At 55.8% G+C, this 21,534-nt stretch overlaps 1 protein-coding gene across 1 annotated transcript in view; it reads right to left on the reverse strand.

Moving 5' to 3' along the window:
• Positions 1–21,534, reverse strand: part of ADCY5 (adenylate cyclase 5) — a 163,945-nt gene that overhangs the window by 40,033 nt on the left and 102,378 nt on the right. Inside the window, exons 4-8 of the mRNA XM_066348010.1 lie at positions 10,462–10,573; positions 8,909–9,036; positions 6,811–6,969; positions 5,797–5,938; positions 3,562–3,702 (exon numbers count right to left, since the gene is read on the reverse strand). Coding sequence (XP_066204107.1) covers positions 3,562–3,702; positions 5,797–5,938; positions 6,811–6,969; positions 8,909–9,036; positions 10,462–10,573 — 682 coding nt within the window. The remainder of the gene's footprint in view (positions 1–3,561; positions 3,703–5,796; positions 5,939–6,810; positions 6,970–8,908; positions 9,037–10,461; positions 10,574–21,534) is intronic.

Raw genomic sequence — 21,534 nt, forward strand, 5'->3', positions numbered from 1 at the left:
ACTGCTCTCAGTCACTGCTCAGCGCAACTCCCAGCCCCTCCCCGCACCCTGCCATCTTCAGTGGGAGTCAGGGTCAAAGCTCTCCTTCTGCACACCTTTCTCAGAGTTCAGGCAAGTTTAACTCTAAAAGCCAATGATGTGCCTGATAGAGGCCCGTCCCTGAGCCATCCCCAGCTCTGACACCCTGGCTGGGCAGCCTGGGGTGCCAGGAGTTGGTACTTGGATGCTGGCCCCTTGGGTGAAAATCAAGGCAATTAACACCTGCAGGAGCCTTTCCTGGAGCGGGTCTCCCCTGAGACCCCCTGACTCTGGGTACAGCCTCTGTGCTGACTCTCCCAAGGTCCTTGTCCTGACCATGACCAACGTGTCTGCCAGACTGGTGCTTACCATCCAAACTGCTTCAGAGGCTCTGAAACAACCAAAGATCCCACTTACACAAATATCACTTAAAAACAAACAGCTTCGCCTGCTGTCCCCGCCAGTGGAGCACCGCCTGGGGACCGGGCTCAGTGCGGAGAGCCTCTCAGCCCAGGAAACCAGTGCGGCCCAGGAAACGGGGGCGGCCCAGGGCCGCAGGTGGGGAGGGGGAAACCCAGCGCTAACCATTCGCTGATGACCTGCTTCGGGTCGGGTTTCGTGGTAGCAGAGCAGCTCCCTCGCTGCAGTCTATCGAAAGTCAGCCCTCCCCACAAGGGTTTGTAAAAGTAAAAAAACAAACTTTCCACAGGTTTTTAAACAGAGTACACCAGGCACCTCTCCTGCTTGCTGGCGGTTCCTCCTGCTTCCCTCCGCTCTCTCCGCCCCACTCTGCAGCGCGCTCGTGCTCCGCCTACCTCAGGGCCCGCCGCCCGCCTCCCTGCTCCCCTGTTCCTCTCTCCCCACCTGGATGAGAGCCTCGCTCTGTTCATCTGCTCAGTCTCCCCCTCTCCTCTCTCTCCCCACCCTGACCATCGTGGCCCTGCGGGTACAGGGTTCTGTTCATCTGCTCAGTCTCCCCCTCTCCTCTCTCTCCCCACCCTGACCATCCTGGCCCTGCGGGTACAGGGTTCTGTTCATCTGCTCAGTCTCCCCCTCTCCTCTCTCTCCCCACCCTGATCTTTCCGGCCCTGCGGGTACAGGGTTCGCAGGAGATCATTCAAGGGCTGGGTACAAGCGGGGAGGGTCCACCGATGGCTCCGTGCCCTGGGGAGGCCCTTGGGGGACTGCAGGCGGTGGCTGGAGGCCGGGGCAGCACAGACCAGGTCTGTGGAAGTCCAAGTTCAAAGCTCTGGGGAAGGCTGGGCCTCTGCCACTCTGCTCCCTCATAACTTTGGTATCTGGCGAGTTAATTCTTTACCATCAAAAAGTAAAATGGGGGTCTCGGCTCAATTTTTTTTTCCTGTACATTTTCCTTAAACATTTGTCATCTGCTAGTTGCTAGCTAGTAAGGACAGAGTGGCTGGATCCCCAGCTGTCCCCTCCCTCGGGCCCCTGGCTCTGCTGGCTGAATTCCCATGGAGTCTGTCTCTAACCCTTATTGCTGCAACTGAAACCTAGTCTGAGCCACAGACCCCCTGCGGGGGCCCCTGGTGCTCACGCCCCCTTATCCCTCTCCCTGCTGTGTGGGAGGGGCCCGGTGGGAGGTGTGGCCACCACTCTATCCCCACACCCTTGCTCCACCCCCAACCCTTCCTCCAGTCAGGGCTCAGCTGGAAGCCAGGCTGCCCTTGAGCTCATGTGAAAGAAACCCCGTGGCTGTCACCTGACTTGCTCCCCTCTACCTCCACCTTCTGAGTTCCTTTCCATCATCACTGATAGAAGATGGCAACACTTCCTGAATTCGCTTGTCCCCAGGGCATGCAGGGGTGCTGGGAGTGTCCTTGAGGAGGGAGGGTCCCTTGAGGTGGGGTCAGCACCCTACCTCGGCCTCCGCTCATTCAGCTGGCATGCACCCACCAGCCGGCTGCGGTTAGCAGGGGTGTTTCTCTGCACAGCAGGCAGAAGGGACCAACACCCAGCACTGGCCAAAAAGCACGAATGGTTTCTGAACATCTGAGTCAAAGGATGTGTTTCAACTGCCTAGGAAATGCAGCAGGTGCTGGAAAGACGTATGCCAAGCTGATGCCACTCAACTGCCCCGGGCCTCGCCCTGGGTCCAGCCAGCTGGGTCTGCTTCTGTGATAAGGTGTGAAGAAACTGTAAAACTTAGCAGTAGTAACGCCATTTTAAAGAGGAAAAGTCAGGCCTCTTACCTCCTCCTTTCTGTGGAGAGAGGAAAGAGAAGAATGCAGGAGGAGGGGCTTGCAAGGGCAGCTGGGTCAGCTAAGTCAGAATGTAACTCCAGAGCAAGGAAGATGGAACTTATCTGAAAACCCCTTCCTCTTCTCTTTCCTTTAAAGCCTTTAGAAAAGAATGTTTATGTACCGTAGTTAAGAATTTCTACACTCTGACTCACCCTCCCCTCATAAAGTCATGAGAGTGACGTACGTCTAGACCAGGGGTAGTCAACCTTTTTATACCTACCGCCCATTTTTGTGTCTCTGTTAGTAGTAAAATTTTCTAACCGCCCACCAGCTCCACAGTAATGGTGATTTATAAAGTAGAGAAGTAACTTTACTTTATAAAATTTATAAAGCAGAGTTACAGCAAGTTAAAGCATATAATAATAATTACTTACCAAGTACTTTATGTTGGATTTTTGCTGAGTTTGGCAGAATAAATCTTTACAAAACAACTTACTATAGTTAAACCTATCTTTTTATTTATACTTTGGTTGCTCCGCTACCACCCACCATGAAAGCTGGAACGCCCACTACCACTGGTCTAGACAAAGGGATCACAAGCCCCTCCTTACCCACCCAACCAGTATGTGATTCTGTCTATAAAAGCAGGCTCAGAACTGTATTGGGCCTACATGATTTGGGATTGTGCCCCATGTAGCTAGCCAGCTAATAAAGTCCTCTTTTGAAATTTTCCTGTAACTTGGGTGTTTTTGTGGAACTTGCTCCAGGGGTCGGGAACCTTTTTGGCTGAGAGAGCCATGAATGCCACATATTTTAAAATGTAATTCTGTGAGAGCCATACCAACGACCCATGTACCTTGCGCATTATCCAATAAAAATTTGGTGTTGTCCCGGAGGACAGCTGTGATTGGCTCCAGCCACCCGCAACCATGAACATGAGTGGTAGGAAATGAATGGATTGTAATACATGAGAATGTTTTATATTTTTAACATTATTTTTTTATTAAAGATTTGTCTGCGAGCCAGATGCAGCCATCAAAAGAGCCACATCTGGCTCACGAGCCATAGGTTCCAGACCCCTGCGCTAGTCACTTGCCAACACTTCCGCCCTGCGCCAACAGCCCTGCCAAAAGGGGGTGCGGGGAGGAAGGGGCGTCGCCGCTGTCCCAAAGCCGAATTCGGCATGCCAAGAGACGGTGGGACTCATGGAGAGAGCCTGGGGCCAGAAGTCAGGCACTCTGGCTCCTGGTCCAAAGTGGGGGTGAGCCCCACTTCCAGTGTTTCCCCTGTGGCTCTCCAGGTTCCCGCACACCCACACAGGGCCCTGCCGGCCACTCACCATCCGCTTCATCTCCTTGGACACCTGGTTGCCGCCCAGGTGGTTGTAGAAGGGGCGCTCGGCCCCCCAGTGCGGCGGGTTGTGCCCAATGGAGTTGGCTCTCTGGCGATTCATCTTGGCGATCATGGCCTTCTCTTCTTTCTGGGAGAGCAACACAGATGCATCAGCCTGTGGGAAGGGCCCACCACATGAGCCCCAGGGTGGGTCTCTCATTCCTCCCAGGGGCCTGGTCCGATGTCCAGGGTTTGGGGCAGCTGTCCCTCTCTTCTCTGACAGCCTGGAGCCCAGAAGTCTGCCGAGATCCTAGAGTTCAGCCAAGAACGCACCCTAATCCCTCCAAATTCCCCAAAGCCAGCCCTGGCTGGCCCAGGTGGGCACGGCAGGAAAAGACAACGAGGTTGGTTTTGTGAGAAGGCAAACGGCCTGAAAATATCCGTCATTCACATAGAATCCTCAGGGGTGGGCAGAGCCTGGGTCTGGAGGTGCCCAGGGGAGATAGAGGGAGAGGAAACCTGGGATTCCATTCTCCCCTAAACGTATCCAAAACGGGTGTCCAGCAGAGCAGGCAGAGGGACAGGCCTGCTGCCCCGAGGCGGCTTCCAGAGGTTTGAGTCATTAGAATATGAGACTCAGGGACTGACATGCATTGTACGAATATACAAACGGGGCCTCAGCCAGACACCCAGTTCAACCACGATCTCTTCTATTCATCTGGGTCCTCATCCATCCAGAGAGGCTCCAGTGAAGGTCTTAGAGGCCCTGGAGAGGCCTGAGGCAGCGTCCCCCCAACTCCCTCCCTGAGCCTGGGAAGAGAGTGCACAGGAGGAGGAATGCGGAGGGAAGGGGTCACAGACTGTGTCAGCTAACACTGCTGGGTGTGTGTGTGTGTGGGGGGGTGACTGTCTGTCAGTCTGTCTCCATTTCATCCTTTCTGGACCACTTGTCAAGCTGGAAGAACCAAGATCCAGAGAACCCAGGGCAGAGGGCCGGAAGGTGGGGCGGCTAGAGCCGGTGAGCAGGTTGAGGAGGGAGCGGGAGGAGGGCCTGGGAGCAGCATTTCAGTTCATTTATACTCTAGCCAAACAAGCTGATGTTTAAAAATGTGCCACATAAGCCACTAGGAGCCATCCCCAAAGTGCCCTCCATCCTCCCATCCTCTTCCTGGTGCCTGTGGAGGGGATGGACGCAGCTCCCAGAGGCCCCTGTAGCCAGGATCCGTGTCCTGGGTGTGCTAATGAGGCCGAGCGAGGTGCCCTCTGGTGTTGCCTTCCCGGCCGGCACCCGTGCCTAAGAGCCCTGCCTCCCTTTAAAAACCTACTCTGCTTTCATCCAACACTTACTCTGAACTTTTCTCACAGCTTAATTTTGTCTTTAGTCTGACTTCTTAGGAAAGAAACAGGGGAGCTTTTCTCTATCCAAGGGCTCTGACCAACAGATAAATTCAACTGGAAGATTCATAAGTAAAGGCATTTTAATCTAGGGAGGAATAGAAGATGTTCTTGTCACTCACTTTAAAAATTAAGAACCAGGAACATGACACTATTAAAAATAGAACACTGAAGTCTGCTGATAATTCACTTACATTTTGGTAAGTGTGGGCTGAGACAAAAGGAGGGAAGAGAAAGACACTAGAAAGTGAAAGGGCAAAAGAAAGAGGTCCAAGAAACAAAGCTACACAAGGACAGGAGGAGAGGAGAGGGAGAGAGAGGACGCAGTCACGGGGCCCCGGAAAGGAAGGGGAGAGACGGTCGTGGTGGACACAGATCTCCTGGAGGCTCACTCCCCACTCAGGACCCTCTGATATCTGAGGCCAGAGCACTTTTGCAATAGAAGCAAATTGAAAACATTCCCCTTTGGCCAACAGCCTTTTCAGGGCTCTGGAAACTCTGATGTTGTTCTGAGATGCAGAAACAAGGAGTTCACGACTTGACTCAAGGAAAGACTAAGAGAAGGCAGCAGCGGGCCACAAAGATGGCCCTCCCAGAAGAACGAAGCCCCTGAGCCACCCGGCCCCAGCCCCGGCCCCCAGACCTGCTTCTGGGTGATGGCCCTCCCAGAAGAACGAAGCCCCTGAGCCGCCTGGCCCCAGCCCCGGCCCCCGGCCCCGCTTCTGGGTGATGGCCCTCCCAGAAGAAGGAAGCCCCTGAGCCGCCCGGCCCGGCCCCCGACCCGCTTCTGGGTGATGGCCCTCCCAGAAGAACGAAGCCCCCGAGCCGCCCGCCCCGGCCCCCGGACCCGCTTCTGGGTGCAGCGCAGGATGAGGAAGGTCTCGATGCTGTGCTCCTTGAGGTAGGCGTTGCGCTCGCCCCCACAGCCCGGTTCCACCTCGTAGTCGCCGTTCAGGTAGTTGAGTGTGGCCTTGGTGATGTGGATGCGTCTACAGGAGGGGCGGGAAGTGGGAGGGGAGGGAGAAAGTTTGAATTCAGAGCTCTAGCTGCCACGCAGAACGCAAGTGCAACCACGATTTAAAGCCTGGCTCAAACGCTACCCTGGCCTGGATCCCCCACCCCCACCCCCACCCCCACGTCCTGTGCCCTCTAATGTCATCAGAACAGCTCAGGCAGGGCCGGGCGCAGCTCGCGTCCCCCACAGCCACTCTATCTCTCAGCTATAACATATGATTAAAACAACATAACGCACTAGTAGCCTGCCGGGAGAACACAGCCTCCAGTCCAAACTTTGCAAACCTGCTCAGGAGCCAGCAGGAGCTCCTAGAGACCACAGACTGCGTCCAAATCACCGCCTGGCGTGGATGTCCTTAACACGGGTTCTTCCCACCGGTCCCCCAAAGGCCACCTACTCCACTTCCATCGCTTGCAAATACTGTGTTTCCCTATCCTGTATCTGTCCTCACCCCCTCCCTCAGCCTTCCTCATCCATCCAAACCCTGACCATCATCCTGGGAAGCTCATGTTCGCCTCCTTTCTGTCCCGGTCACCCTAGAAATGTCTGTGATTCCTTCCTCCTCCAGAACCATACCCTACCTATTACATCTCACAAGCCACCACGTTTTGCATAAACAGCTTCTGGGTAAAAACGGCAAACCTGACCTCATGTTCCCTACAACTTGCCATGGAGTCCTATAAGTAACTTGTCAGGTTGAGGAAGCTCTACTGAAACTGCCAGCCCCGGGGTTTCCAGGCGCTCCATCCCGCCCACGCAGGCAGCCCCTGCTCCTCAGTTGCACGGCCTGCTGGGGGCCAGCGGGGGCGAGGCTAAGTCTGGGCCCTGCCCACAGCCCTCACTCACCCAGCCTTGCCTCCAGCCTCCATGTGGTTGGCCAGCGTGACGTCGTTAGACCAGACGTCGAACTGCCACTTCCTGAGACCAAGGACACCGCAGTGTACTCGCCCGCTGTGAATTCCCACGCGCATGTTCACGTTCACCCCTGTCACCTCCCGGACCAACCTGGGGATGGAGCAGGGGTGAGGCTGGAAGAGGGTAAGAGTCCAGGCACACAGAGTGGTGGTGAGCCTGGAAGGCAGGGGGTCCGGAGGTTCTCAGAAGGCCAGCCCACACTCAGTCGCAGACTGTTGGACTTGTACCTGGGGCTGGGCCCTGGAGCTCAGGTACGGTGAACCCTGTGAGGTGCCGCTTCTGTCTTGGCCACAAGGTGGCGCGGCTGCTCACGCTAAAACCTATATGCCCCACTGCTCCCCCCTAGGAGGGCATCTGGGGCTATGGCTACCCTCAGTCAATTAAATTGTGTTCTCAAAATGCAAATGAACATTAGTGTCGACCTGAGCCAGACAGGGAAGTTACAGCCAATAGAAACCCCATTCATATAAGGCTCTTGGCTTTATCCACATCGCTGGATATTAGAGAAAAGTGGGTAAAAGAGGACATATCTATCTGCTCAGGGAAGAAAGAGAGCCCAGGAAGGAACGAGGGAGTAGGCGTCCTCTATGCACTAGGAGGTAGCTCTAGTCCCCGCTGCACGTACCACATATCCAAGTGGCCCGGCAGACAGGTGGGCTCTCTGTGGAGTTAGCACAGAAGCTACATATCTCCATGTGTCTGTGGTCAAGAGGGTGCAGTGTTCTGGGGTAAGGTACACAGTGTACACTTTGGGGGACCTGGACCCTCGCTGACACTCTGGGGATAAGCTCACTCAGCCAGCTGTGGGCCGGCAGTCTGACCACAGGAAGTCTAGCCCACCCTGCAAGGAGAGGCTGACACCCACCACAGGGGAGGCTTATACCATCTGTCACTTCTCTTGTCCTGAGATCAACTCTTTGCTGGCACCATTCCTTCCATCCACACTGCCTCTGGCCACTTGCTTACGTGGATGATATCTCATTCTACCTTTTTGGCTTCACTCCAGAGTCACCTCCTCCATGAAGCCTCTCTAGATCCTCTCAATGGAATCAATGGCTGCCTCCTTGACACCTCCCACCACAGTTTGCCTCTCTTACCTGGTGGTGTCCACTCGGCACGGCTGGTATCAGGGCAGTGGAGTCCCAGCATCTCTCCCTCATCAGACTTGATGCTTCTGGGCAAGGGACCCACTGGCTGGGCAAGGGACCCACTGGCTAGCCCAGGCCCGCAGGGGCACTCAGCAAACACTGCCAAATGGAACTGAGCCAAACTTAATGGACCTGGCCACTCCCTGGCCAGCTACTCTGACCTCTGCCCTTGCCCACTGTGGCTTTCCCTGTGCCCCCGCCCAGATTACATCTAATGTGCAAAGTTACTGAGTCTGGCTGCAACCCCTGACCTGCTCCCTGGGTGACATGTATGTAAGCCTGCATTGCCTGTGATTTTTAATGACTGGGGCTCCTTCTATGGCCAGCAATGACCAAGAATTGGCCCAAATCCTTTCTGCGCTAGTCCCAGGAAGGATGGATTTCCTTAAAGTGGGAACACCTGTGTTTGACTCCCCCTGCCTAAGAGTATCGCCCTAGAGGGCTGATTACCCTGTGAACACAACCTTTCTCTTCTGGGATGAAATGGAGCTGGTGAGGTCTACCCCTGGGTGGGTGATGGTGAGAGGACATGAGGCAGCCAACTTGGCTGCTGCTTCTGCAGAGGCGGGTCCATACCCCCTGCAAAGTCCTCCCTACAAGACAGGGAAAAGCTTCCCAGCTGCAGTAGGTAAAAGGAGCTCAGGAGAAGGCTTAATACCTGCAGTTGCAAATCAACCCTCACATAAGGCCAGAGGGTCCCTGAGCGATGGCTTTGCCCACTGTTTCCCTGCCTCCATCGGTCCCACCAGGTGGACAGCCGGGCAGTTATTTAGGCTGTGACAGTCCCCTGCAGACAGGCAGTCTTCCTGAAGGTGGGACAGTTCCCTGGAGGTGGACAGTGTCCCTGCAGATGGGCAGTCCCCCTGGAGACAGGCACTTACGAGATGGCCTCAATCATGTCCATGCCCATCTCCACGCAGCAGTGGGCGTGGTCAGCCCTCGCTTCAGGCAGCCCCGAGACACAGTAATAACAGTCCCCCAGGATCTTGATACGTAAACAGTGGTTCTCCTGGAAAGCAAATTAATTTTAAAAATTAAAAATAGCAGGAAAGTGAAGTGGGAGGGAGAGAAACGGGAAGCAAACAGATTCACTCCATGCCTGGAATAACTTGCCTTTTAGGGCAGTGAGCACAGACAGGCCCAATGCCCACACGATGCGGGGCCCCAGTCCGGAGACAGGCTTATCAAAGCCGTGGGGGACAGAGGCCGGCTGAGCAGCCCTCGGGGAAGCATTCCAGCCTCCCCACACTCAGGAACTCACTGTCACACCCCCTGCAGAGGCCCAAGGAGGGTCCACCAGGACAGCAAATGGGGCACCTGTCAGGTCAGCATGAGAAAGGCCCCAGGCTGAGCGGGAGTGTCCACAGTCCTGTGACATCCCCTGGAGCATTGGCCGAAGGTTCTGTAAACAGTTTTCTGATTATTCCTCTCTTATGAGAAGACTCAAGCAGAAATGAGATTTAACCGCAAGTGTGCCTGACTCTCTGCCTGAGCTTTTATCAAAAGGGCTTCTGCTCGACCAGAAAACGAGTGCTAACACAGGCAGGGCCGGCGTGCAGCAGAGCCACCCGGGCAGGCCACGTCTGTGACCGGGACTGAGACGACGTGTCATTCATCACCAACCCTGAGCTGCCCGAGTCTGGTTCCAGGGAAGGAGTTTATGAAGCTGGACACTGGGACTCATTTAAGGCCATCAGTGCCCAAGTGCCAAGCATGAGCCCGTCCACCTCACCCGCGTCCAGTGACAAAAGCAATCTGAGGTGAGGCCCACCCGCTAGTGCCTGCAGGGGGCTAAGGGGAACACGTCCAGGTGCTGGTGGGCACCACAGTAAGTGGCCCCGGCATATAGGGGCTCCACAAAGGCCCAGAGCATCACCTACAGCCACCTAAGCTGAGAAATGATGACAAAGTATAAACGGGGACAATGAAGGAAGTGTGTCCACCCCTCCCTGCCGTGGGATGCTGCTTCTGCTCTGACCCGAGGTTGAAGAGTCCTCTGGAAGCCTCTGGGGGCGGCCCACACTATCTGCAGGCCAGCTGGGATTCAGACTCATTCTCTGATCACTCTGGCCCATCTCAGGAAATGGGCCCCATGGCACCTACTCTGCCTCCTCGTGTCTGAGCAGTGTTGCCTGCAGGCCTCCCCACCCCTCTCCGCTGACGGAGGGCTCACTTACTTGCTCCCTTGTGACCCGTGACTCTGAGAAAGCATCTCCACGGGAGTGTGTGGCCAGGGCTGCTGCAGGCCACGAGGACACAGAGCCACCAGTTCCCAATAGCGGAACCTGCCTAGCGGGCACCTCCGGCACCGTGCCCGTGCCGGGACTCAGCAGGGCCCTGACCACAGCACCCTCCCTCAGGCAGCCCGAGCAGGCCCCCTGCTGGCCCTGGCTCAGGCCCTGGGGTGCCCGAGGGCACAGGCAGGGTGACTCACCGCAGCTAGCTTGTCGAAGCGGGCGAAGAGCTCGTTGAGAGTCATGACCAGCTCCTGGGCAGTGCACTGTGATGCCAGGCTGGTGAAGCCCTCGATGTCAGCAAACAGGATGCTGGGGAGACAGGTGGAGGCAGACCCCAGTGAGGGGGGTGGGCCGGAGGGACACAGCCAGGCCCCCCCTTGGCCTTAGGAGGGCTGCCAGCCAGCATGCATCCTGGGCGCTCACACGGCTTCTGGGGAGGGGACAAAGAGGCCCTGGCCGGAGTCCCAGAATTTGGACCTCTCACTGCTGGCCAGGAAACACCCTGGGTCCTTCTTTCTGTGTCCTGCTCCCCGGGAGGAAAAGTGGGCAGGGGCACAGGAGGCCTGCTTGAGTCTACCACGGACAGGGGTCAGGCCTCGTTCTCTGTCACCTCTTGGGCGGGCCCCTGGTTGACCCCTGAGCTGCCCTCTCAAGATGGCTGGGGCTGGGGACGGGGACCTGTGATTCATCTGCTCTGCAGAGTGTTTCAGGACCAAATGGTTGCCTCACAAAGGCCTCCCTCTCCATCCCAAAGAAGTCCCCTAGAGAGGGACAGATGACAGGAGGACCAGAGAAGAGAGAGTAAGACACAGCCAGGAGGCATCTCTGCAAGCCTTCAACACGTCCCCACCGGCTCCTGGGCCTCGTCCCTGTCCCATCAAATGCACCAGCGGGTTCCTGTCTTGCACACTGTGGATCTCTGATGTTCCTGAGGCTTGTTTTTTCCAAGATTAAAACAACTTCCTTTTGTTGCATAACAGACCTCCAGAGGTAAGGACCGAAGGCCAGAATGTGTAAGAGCCCCTAGAATTTTCTTCTTGAAATGGACACAAAAATGTAGTGACTCTCAGGTGCTGAGATGGGGGCCCGGTATGGGGCCGGGAGCTTCCAGCCATCATCTCCCAGAGTCCTCCAGGCGGCTCTGAAGCTCGAGGGGCTACCCCCACCGCCTCCCCCAGTCTGTGCTCCGGCTGCTACACCACAGCTCCTGAGGCTCCAGGACTGACAGTCCCACTTTTAAAGTAAGAATGGAGAACTAAACATATTTTGTCATTTTATTTGAAAATGTGCAGGTGCATTGAGCATGTCCTTTTATTCTGGTGTTTGACATCTGGGGCCTTACTCACCCTGGGGAGCCTGTCCTCCCAGGCCAGGCAGTTCCTAGAGGCAGTCAACAGCTCGCCTCAGGGGCCAGAGCTCCCCACCCCCCAGGGAGGCTCTCATACCCAGGCCACGAGCCCCCTGCCCTAACCGCCCCAGGGACAGGCACCAGAGAACCTGGCCCAGTCCTAAGCCTGCTCACCCCGCCTCGCCTGTCCCTCCCCACAGAGTGAGGTTTTGCCACGTCCCCCTCACTCTGCCTCCTGCCAGGCCTGATGCTTCCCTGCCTGGTGCCCCATGGCATGCTGTGCCCTCACCTCTCGGGAACTGTAACAGACTATCTTCTCAATGGAAATTATCTCCTTGATTCACCACACCTGGATAATAATAAAACCTTCATTTTATAACAGTTGGCTACTATGCTAAGCACTTTATATTATTAACTCATTGAAGCGTCACAACCACCCTGAGGTTAGGATCCTGCTTTTACAGGTGAGAAAACAGGCACAGAGAGGTTGAGTCACCTGCCCAAAGCCACACAGACAACCTGGCTTCACAGTCCAGGAGTTGTTATGTGGTCTGTCTGTGGGCCTACATCATCTTAAGGGAATAAAAGCAGAATTCAGTGGTCTGGCATTGTATACGAGGCAGAGGGGGTGAGGGACACACATGGGCTGTTGCAGGTGGGCGATCACAGGGCTCCATCAAGAGGGCACCCGCTCAGCAGCTGGGCACCCGCTCACGTCGGGGGACGTGGACACAGGCTGGGCCACCAGGGAGTGCATCCTGGGGCTTCAGCCAGGCTGCGTCACCTCCCAGGGGAAGACCTGAGGACAGCCCCCAGGTCCTAAGCCCTAGATGTCCCGATGTCCCGGCTGCTCCAGCCTCTGATCCCAGCCTGGATCAGCAAAGACAGCTGCAGGAGGAAAGCCAGAGAGGAGAGAAATGCAGGGACATGACAAGAGACAAGACAAATGAAGGGCAAGAGAGAAAGTGGGGAGCAGGAGGAGCAGAGGAGAGACCTGTCCCCTCAGGCCACAGGACTCCGGACATCAGGCGAGCTAGTGGGCAGCATGTGACAGGGTGCTCAGATGACAGGGAGTCGGAGTCACCATCCAGCTTTGATGCCTGGTGTCTGACACGGCAGACAGGCTGCGCGCCCGCCCACGGGAGTCCCTGGGTTCTGGCACACTGGGTGAGAGAGGAGCGAGCGAGGGGAGCTGCCAGGCTCAGGTGCTGATCTGGGCTTCCCGACAAAGTGCAGACCCCCCCCCCGGCCCCCCCCCGGGCCTCTCCCCAAATGCTCAGTGTCCCAGGCAGCTGCCCCACTCCACCCAGGAGGAAGGAAAGGGTCTCCCAGCCTGTGCAAAGCACCGTTACACAGTTCTGGAAATTCTTCAACTCTCAGGGAATCAAAGCCACGGTAAGTTGGGGGTCAACAGTGGTTGTGCCGGAGTCAAGGAGCAGGGTCAGCTAACCTCACTGTCAAATTCAAAGCCAGGGACACCAGGCCCAGCAGCTGTCCCCCTCTGGCCCAAGGCTGGCACGACCTCCCAGTAGGAAGGCAGAGAAGCCCCCTGACTTGGCAGAGGCAGGGTAAGAGGAAAGAGGCCGGGTCACCCCGGGAAGCAGGAGGTGGACGTGTGAACCAGGGGCACCCGCCTGCACTCACTCAGCCACTCCCGCAGGACAGGTGCCCGACTGCCACGTGCGGACACGCACAGGCCTGGACCATTCTCCTCCACAGGCGACCTCGCGGGCCACAGAGAGCACTCTTCTCCACTGCAGCTCTCGTCTTGCTGGACCAGTGGCTCTCGAACCTGGTGCCTGTTAGAATCATCTGGGAGCTTTTATCAGGAGAGCTCTCAGAGTCCCACCCTGAGAGAGCCGAACTTAATTAGGCCGGGGTGGGGTTCTGCGCGGCTTGTTTTCTTCTGCTTTATTTTCAGCTTCCCTGGTGATTCTGCTCCCCAGCCAGGGCTGAGCCACTGGGCCAGTTCAAACGCCTCCCTATTTAAACCTACACCCCCTCCCATCTCTCTCCCTTTCCTGCTGAACTTTCCACCATGGAATATAATGCTTGTTCCTGTCAGTCTCTCCCTATCACAATGTAAACTCCTTACGGGGGGGGAATGTGGTCGATTCCAGTAACTACTGCATCCCAGCCCCAGCACAGTGTCTGGCACACACAGCAAAGGCTCAGTAACATCTGCAGCTGAGTGACTGAGTCGGCGAGGACCAGTCACATCTGCTTGCCTCCTGCTCTGTCCGTCCCCACCCCCTCCTACCACACAGACTCCTCGCACAGTACCCAGCACAGAGTCGTGTCCCGGGGCTCCCATAACGAAGTCCCACAAGGTGGGTGCCTTAGAACAGAAACACAGTCTGTCACAGTTCTGGGTCTAGAGGTTCAAACCCAAGGTGTCAGCAGGGCCACACTCCCTCTGAGACTCACGGAATCCTTTCCTCTCGCTGGCAGTGGCTGTCAACCGTTGGCGTTCTTCACTCTAATCTTGGCCTCTGCCCTCTCGGCATTCCTCCTGTGTGGTTCCATGTCCCTAGGGCATCTTCCTCTCCACATCAGGACACCAGTCGTATTGGGTCAGGGGCCCGCCCTACTCTAGCATGACCTCCCTTAACTTGATTTCATCTTCAAAGACCCTATTTCTATAAAGGCCACAATCACAGATACCAGGAGCTTAGGATCTCAGCATATCTTTGAGAGGGACAAAATTCAACCCACAATACTGACTAATACCTAACAGCTGCGTGAAAAAGAGTATTTATGGTTTCAAAGCAACTAAGAGGCAGAACCAATCACTCTAGTAGCTCTTGCTTCTACCCCACTGGGCCTCTGAGAGTCCCAAGCCTGTAGTTCCCAGGGTCGGGCACCCAGGAGACACTCCAGCAACATTCACGGGACAAATGGAGTGGGGACAGGGGCCACAGGCAGCTTCCCGGTTCTGGGCCAGGAGACACTGAAAACATCGGTGTGTGAGGGCCTCCAGGTGGTTTAGCCTGGCCTGCCCTCCAGTTTCCTGGGATCGGCTCCCTCACAGCCCTCAGCTGAGGAGGAACCTGGGAGGGGCAGGTTGTGATGGCTCCCTTCCTTCTGGTGGTAGGACAGAGCAACAAGCCAGCAACGGAGGAGGTGCTCAAATCAGGCACAATGCTGAACCCCTGCAGCCTCTCCCACACCGATGGAAACACACCAATTCCACATCCCCCCTTCTCCTGTCCGAGGCAGTCACACCTCCCTGCCGTCCGGGGGGGAGGGGGGCTCTGCTTAGCGGTGGTCACTTCTGGAGGCTCCTGTTTCGTGAGGTTTACCCAAAGGCAGACTATTCCGCTGGCCAGCCTTTCCGGATCTGCTCCTTGGTAACTCTGGAGGCCATTTTACAACCAGCCTGGGGCCCAGACATGCCGGAAGGTGCTAATTCATCGATTAGCTCCCACTTGAGAGCTCGTGTTAGCAATGTGACCAGGCCTCGCGGGCGCGCAGAAGCTGGGCAGGCCCACTCGGGCTGTGCGTGCTCCCTAACTGCCTGCCATCCATCACTCACGGTCGCCTGCATTCCACTCCAGAGGCAGGAGCGGCAGGCACTTCATCCCAATTACCGCACCGGCCCCTCGGCTAGCTACCTGCCACAGCCCCAGCTCCACTGACCGCGGGCACTGCTGGTTAAGCGCCTCCTCAATGCTGCTCTGTCTTGCTTCCAACAGGCCCTGCGCCTGATGAAGCCGTCAGTGTCTGGCCCTCCTCTGTGTGGAAGCCACATCCAGCAGCGTCTCTGAGCACCCAGGAGCCGAGCTCGCCTGGCGGCCTGGGCAGCGACATCGCTGAGGACCCGCTCCTCGGGCCCCTGCACTCCCGGCATTGCTCGGAGGGGGGACTCAAAAAATGCCCAGAGGCAAACCCTCTGTGAAGGTGGGCCTCCCAGGACCAGGGTCTGGGGAAGCAGCAGGCACGGGTGGGGGACTGGGAGGGGGTCTGGCACGGTCTCAGCCCAACCCCCAGGAGGCCAGGCCCAGCAGGAGCTGAAGGTCTTGGGGCAGTAGGGCAGGAAGCGCCCTGGAGGCCCCTAGGGTCGCGTGGGGAGCCCAGCCGCAGGCTGTGGGTCTCGTCGTGAATAAGAGGGCTGCCCCCTGCAGCATGCCCTCCATCTGCTCCAGACCACACAGCCTGGGCAGGCTCGTGGGTCTGTCCATGCCCCTGGTGAGAGAGAGGAGGAGCAACAGGGTCACTCACATGCGCTAGGTGGACGGCACAAGCAGGTGTGGTCTTATCAACACCTGGCCGTGAATGGCCACCACACAACTGGAAAAATAATTAGAGCGAAGCAAATGAACCAGAAGCAGCCAGAGATCCGTCTGAGGGCATAACTGGGACAGGCAGAGGGGCCAGCAAGAGGGTGCCGAGCACGGAGGTCCGCACACCCCCTCCGCCGGGGAGAACCGTCCTGAGATGGCACGCCCTCTCCATGCTCACAGACGGGACTCCTCCTTCAGAAACTGGCTTGACCATCAGGACCCAGTCCCGGGGGTCTGGGTTTAGTGTGTCCTGAAATCCATGTTGCCAGCCTCAGGGCCTCCTGGAGATGCCATTCCATCTGCAGATCCCCGATCTTGTTTCTGCCCACCAACTCCGACTCCCGCCAACCAGTCCTGCAAGTGCTGGGGAAACGCTTCTCAAAGAAGAACACAGGGAGATGGGAACTGCCCCAAGACCGAGCCGTTACCAGGGACCTCGTGGGGGTGAGAATATGGTGCTTTTAATGTGTTTCTCTATACTGCTCATATTTTCCAATATTTCTACAAAGAACATACATCCATCATATAATAAAAATCTTTGTTTTTACAAGGTCAAAACCAAATCACATTCTTCTTTTAAGACCTGATTGTAACTCTTCCATATTCACGATGTTTTCTTTGACTTACCCAGCCCAGAACAAGCCTTCTTATGTCTGAATTCTCATTGGAATCAGAAGCACAAATCACAGCTGATTCCAGTTGTTTCAAAGACAAAGCCTGACACGTTCAGTGGGTCAGGGCCTTTTGCCTTGCCTGTCCCTCTCCTCCTATCTCCCTGGGGCCCCCCATTTTGAGTCCAGAGAGCTACAACAGTAAGTCCTTGCTGGCTGCCGGTTCTATTCCCCATGACCCCCTGTGTGTAATAAGACAAACTCAGGTTTATTGTCAAGACCCAACCCCAGGCAAGAACATGAAGACATTGGAACTCGTATGCACTGCTGGTGGAAAAGTGAAATGGCAAATTACTATGGAAAACAGTATGGAGCTCCTTAAAATTTTTTTAAAAAGAATTACATTATGAGGTTCTGGTCGGTTGGCTCAGTGGTAGAGCATTGACCCGGTGTGTGGATTCAATACCCAGTCAGGGCACACAGGAGAAACAATGATCTGCTCCCCCCCTTCTCTCTCTTCCCTTCCTGCAGTCATGGCCTGACTGGTTCCAGTAAGTTGGCCCCATTGCTGAGGATGGCTCTGTGGCCTTGCCTCAGTTGCTAAAAATAGCTCAGTTGCCAAGCAATGGAGCAACACCCCAAATGGGTAGAGCATCACTCCATAGGGGGCTTGCCAGGTGAATCCCAGTGGGAGTGCATGCAGGAGTCTTATCTCTGCCTCCCTGCCTCTCAAAATTTTTTAAAAAAAGGAATTACTATATGTTGTAGCAATTTTATTTCTATGTATATACCTAAAAGAATTGAAAACAGGGACTTGAAGAGATATTTGTACACCCATGTTTATAGAGCATTATCTGCAATAGAGTTAAGGTTGGAAACAACCCACTGTCCAACGTGTGGATAAACATAATGTGGTCTTTACACACAGTGGTATATTACTCAGCCTCGAAGAAGCATGACACATGCTACAACGTGGGTGAGCTCTGCAGCTGACATGTAAACAGGGAAAGGAGCAGACACAAAAGGACTGGTGCTGTATGATCCCACGTATGTGGGGTAACTACAGAAGTCAGATTTGTAGACGGAAGTAGAGGGGGGTGGCCAGGGGCTGGGGGAGCAGAAGAACGGGGAGTCGGTGTTTGATGGGTACGGAGTTTCAGTTCTGTAAGATGAAGGGATTTCTGGACACGGATGGTGGCAATGGTGGCCCAACAATGTGAATGTACTTGATGCCAGGCACCTGTGTGCTGAAAAAGTGGTCAAAGTTGTAAATTGTATGTTATGTCTATTTTACCACAAATAATTAATTAATTTATTAGGAAAGACCCAGCACCGTGGCCCCCCAACAAGGCCAGCTGGGTGGTCAGGCCACCGTTCCCATGGCACCCAGCTTGGCCCTGCCTCACTGGTGAGGGCTGGATGTCCCCTAAGGGCCAAGCACAGTGTCTTTTCCATCTACTCCTAGTCACGCTTGGCACACAGTAGCAGCTCAATAAATGTCTGTGGGATGAATGAGATAGTATAAAAACCACTTATATATATAATTGGTATGAGTGACAAGTTCAGAATACTTTTCTCAATACCAGACTGCAGACAGAAATGCCCGCTGTTTATGGACCACTCCTGGCATGATCGGTTGGCCGTGGACACGACCGGAGGTAACATCTTCCCTCTCTGCCCACAGGGTGCACAATCCACTCATGGGTGGCGCATCCCAGACGCTGTCGCGAGGTCATTATAATTCAGAACCACGAGGTAGCTGAGCCAGACGCCGGAGCGACCTGGGGATGTAGCCAAGTCCTTGAAGGAGACGGGAGAGGAGATAATAACCTTACAAGGGGGACGTTTGGGAGAGACTGGGGAGAGAAGAGGAGGGAGGAGGGGGGAAGGAGGAGGGAGGAGGGAGGAGGGAGGAGAGGGGAGGGGGAGGGAGGAGGGAGGACGGGGGAGGGGGAGGGGGAGGGGGAGGGAGGAGGAAGGAGGGGAGAAAAGAGGAGGAAGGAGGGGGGAGGGAGGAGGAAGGGGGAGGAGGGAGGGGGGAGGAGCAAGGGCAGGACAGCCCTCCCCAGACCTTGCTACAAGCTTACAGTATAGGGACAGATGTTAACCTCAATTTCACACCTGGGCCAAAAGCCCCTCTGCTAGGCCCCTGGCTCCAGGCCCACAGGGCTCCTGGGTCCCTAAGAATGAGCCTCTGCTTCAAGCCAGTGAGCCCAGACCCCCACACTCCATCCCCCTGGTCCACACAGACGGAGCCCTGTAAGGATCACGTTTGTCCAGCAGAGTACCTGCGCCCCCTCGATGAAGAGCCATCTCTTTCATGATCTCTGGCCTTTCCTATAACCTTTAAAACCTTAAGTGGACCCCACTGGCATGGGGACAGGCCAATCAGGTGCGGGGCCACCCTCATTTGGTAGAGACCCCTATGGAAGGGGAGAATCCTTCAGTACCTCTCAGGCCTTCCTGGTCCCTGAAACCTCTGGGGTACTGTTATCTGAACTTGATGCTTGTCTAAGAGCCTGCTCAACCTCCACTGGGCAATCTGCAGCCACTTCCGGGGCAGGGGCCAGCCAGGGGCTTCACACACCCAGCCTCATCTCCCTCCCAGCACCCCCGCAAGGAACTCAGGCCCAGCTTCTCAGCTCCGCCGCTTTGTGACTTTTGTCATAGCTCTAACAGGATAGTTGAGCAGTGAGTTGCATAACCTGAATAATCCTTAGAGAACGCAGTCCTACCCCACTCCTCACATGATAGAGACCCAATTACTAATGAATCTTTCCAAACAGAAAGTGAGCTGCCCAGTGTCAGAGACAAGGTCCCCTCATCCCCTGCCTTGAGCTCAATGTCTGTGAGCACAGCTAGAGGTCCCCACCGAGGGAAGCAGAGGCAAAATATCCAGTGAACAGAGGAATGAGTGGACAGCACTACTCCCATATTACAGGTGAGGAAACTGAGGTTCTGATTAGGTGACTTGCCCAAGTTCCAGAGCTACGAAGCAGCAGAGTGGGGTGTGACCCTGTCTGCTCTACACAGACACTCATGTTGCTCGACAATGGTGACCTCTTGGCAAGGACACCCTGGTGTCACCTGGGTTCCGGCTGCATCTGTACCTTTACTATGACCATGGGGACATGCCTCCTCCTGGTGTGGTACTTCTCCGGCCGGCCCCTCCCTCCACCCCCAATATCCCTGCGCTAGCATGTGCTGGAGGCTTTTGTCCCAGGAATGGGGACAGCACAGCCCACCTCTGACCCTGGCCCTGCCGACTACAGGAGGGGCAGACATCTGGGGGAAAGGTGGGGACAAGCAAGAGGGCTCTCAAGCCACAGGTCTTAACATCCCAGCAATGGTCCTTGGTGCCCGCTGATCTGTCCAGTCAGAGCGGAGCAAACATCCCCATCTGTCACCACGCCTCAGACGGGAGAGCGTCTATGGGGCTCCCGGTGTCCCATGGCCCCTGGCCTGCCCCCACGCTCAGCCGGGGGTGGCTCAGCACCAACACATCCGGCAAGCTCCTGGCCGTCCCGGCAACTGTCTGCCGCACGAGCTTCCTCCTTAGGGCCGGAGGAAAACGAGGCCACAGAGAGTGGTGGCGCCTGTCACCCCTCCCTGCCTAACCCCCCCCCATTAGTCTCTTCCCCTTCCACAGAGCCAGTCCCAATCTGTCACTCCGCAGAGCTGATTTATGTTCCTTGTGGCCTTGATCTCAGTGGGGCTAGAGAACAGCCTGTCATCGCCCTCTCTCAATATTACTGTTCCACACAGAGTGGACAAATGTTACTCATCACCCTTCCACTGTCCAGCGAGAGAATCCCCAGGCCTTTCTTTGTTGATAGGAGTGTGATAATAATCATAATAATAACAGTAGCAGCAATCAGAGCTGCTCCCAATTACTGAACACTGCTCTGTGCCAGATCCTGTGCCAAGCACTGTCCTCGCATTATTTCAATGACTCTTCACAACCCTATGATGGAGGCTCTCTCCCTACCCTGCTACGTAGATGAGGACGCTGAGGTTCAGAGTGGCTCAATGCGTTCCACTTGCCCTGGGTCACGCAGTCAGGAAATGCTGGTGTGACACGCAGGGCTGCCCAACCCCAGGCCCTGGGCCTAACCACTGTACCACAAGCCCAGTTTCAAAGTGAGTTTCCACACTGTGATGTCTGTCACCCGTCCACTTACTACTCAACCCCCGACCCAAACCAGAGTTGAACCCAGAAAGAGAATGGAGCAAGCAGTATGTTTCCACCCAGGGCAGCGCCCAGGGCAGCTAACGGAAGAAGGGCGTTTGCACGAGATAGCTTGCCGCCAGCCTCTGATGCATAACAGCCACTTCCCAACGGCGATTTCAGAGTCAGAATTACGTCTGTCTGTCTCGATGAAAATGATGGCATCCTGATCTCTCTCCTTTCATCTCTCTCCTGATTGCCGTCATCGACCCTGATCACGTCCGCAATCGGGAGGGCTGGGGTCTGCCTCTCGCTGAGCCCGTGCCCAGCCACTGAGTGTAGGGTGCTGCTCTTTAATCGACTCCAAGTCACAGCCTCTGTGGGAAGGGGGGTGTCACCCTCAGCAGGGGCCACTCCTTGTGGTGGTAGAAGAGGACTGAGTCGGGCCAGCTCCAAAGTGAGCTTCCGCACTGCGAGCCAGTGACTGACTGTGGGACAGGACTGAGGCCCCCTGCCGTGTGTGTGTGTGTGTGTGTGTGTGTGTGTGTGTGTGTGTGTGTGTGTGTGTGTGTGTGGAGGCCGGGGGGGCGGGGGGGGGGCAGAGGGCCAAGAGGCAGGGCGCTGGGTGTGCAGGGCTTGTTAGCCAAGCCAGGCTGAGAACCTGTGCCGTGAGCGATGTGTCTGAGCAGTGGATTTTCTGAATTTGCTCTGTGTTCCACGTTATATTTTAATGAAATCTGATCAGAGCTCTGCTGTGCTAGGAGCAATCAAGGGAAGACCTCTCGTCCATGCTTCGCTGGGAACAATGCCAGGGCCAGTGAGGTGGGGAAGACAGGACCAAGAGAGAAAATTCCAGAAGA

This window comes from Saccopteryx leptura, chromosome 8 (assembly GCF_036850995.1).
Source record: "Saccopteryx leptura isolate mSacLep1 chromosome 8, mSacLep1_pri_phased_curated, whole genome shotgun sequence".
NCBI classification, from domain to species: Eukaryota; Metazoa; Chordata; class Mammalia; order Chiroptera; family Emballonuridae; genus Saccopteryx; species Saccopteryx leptura.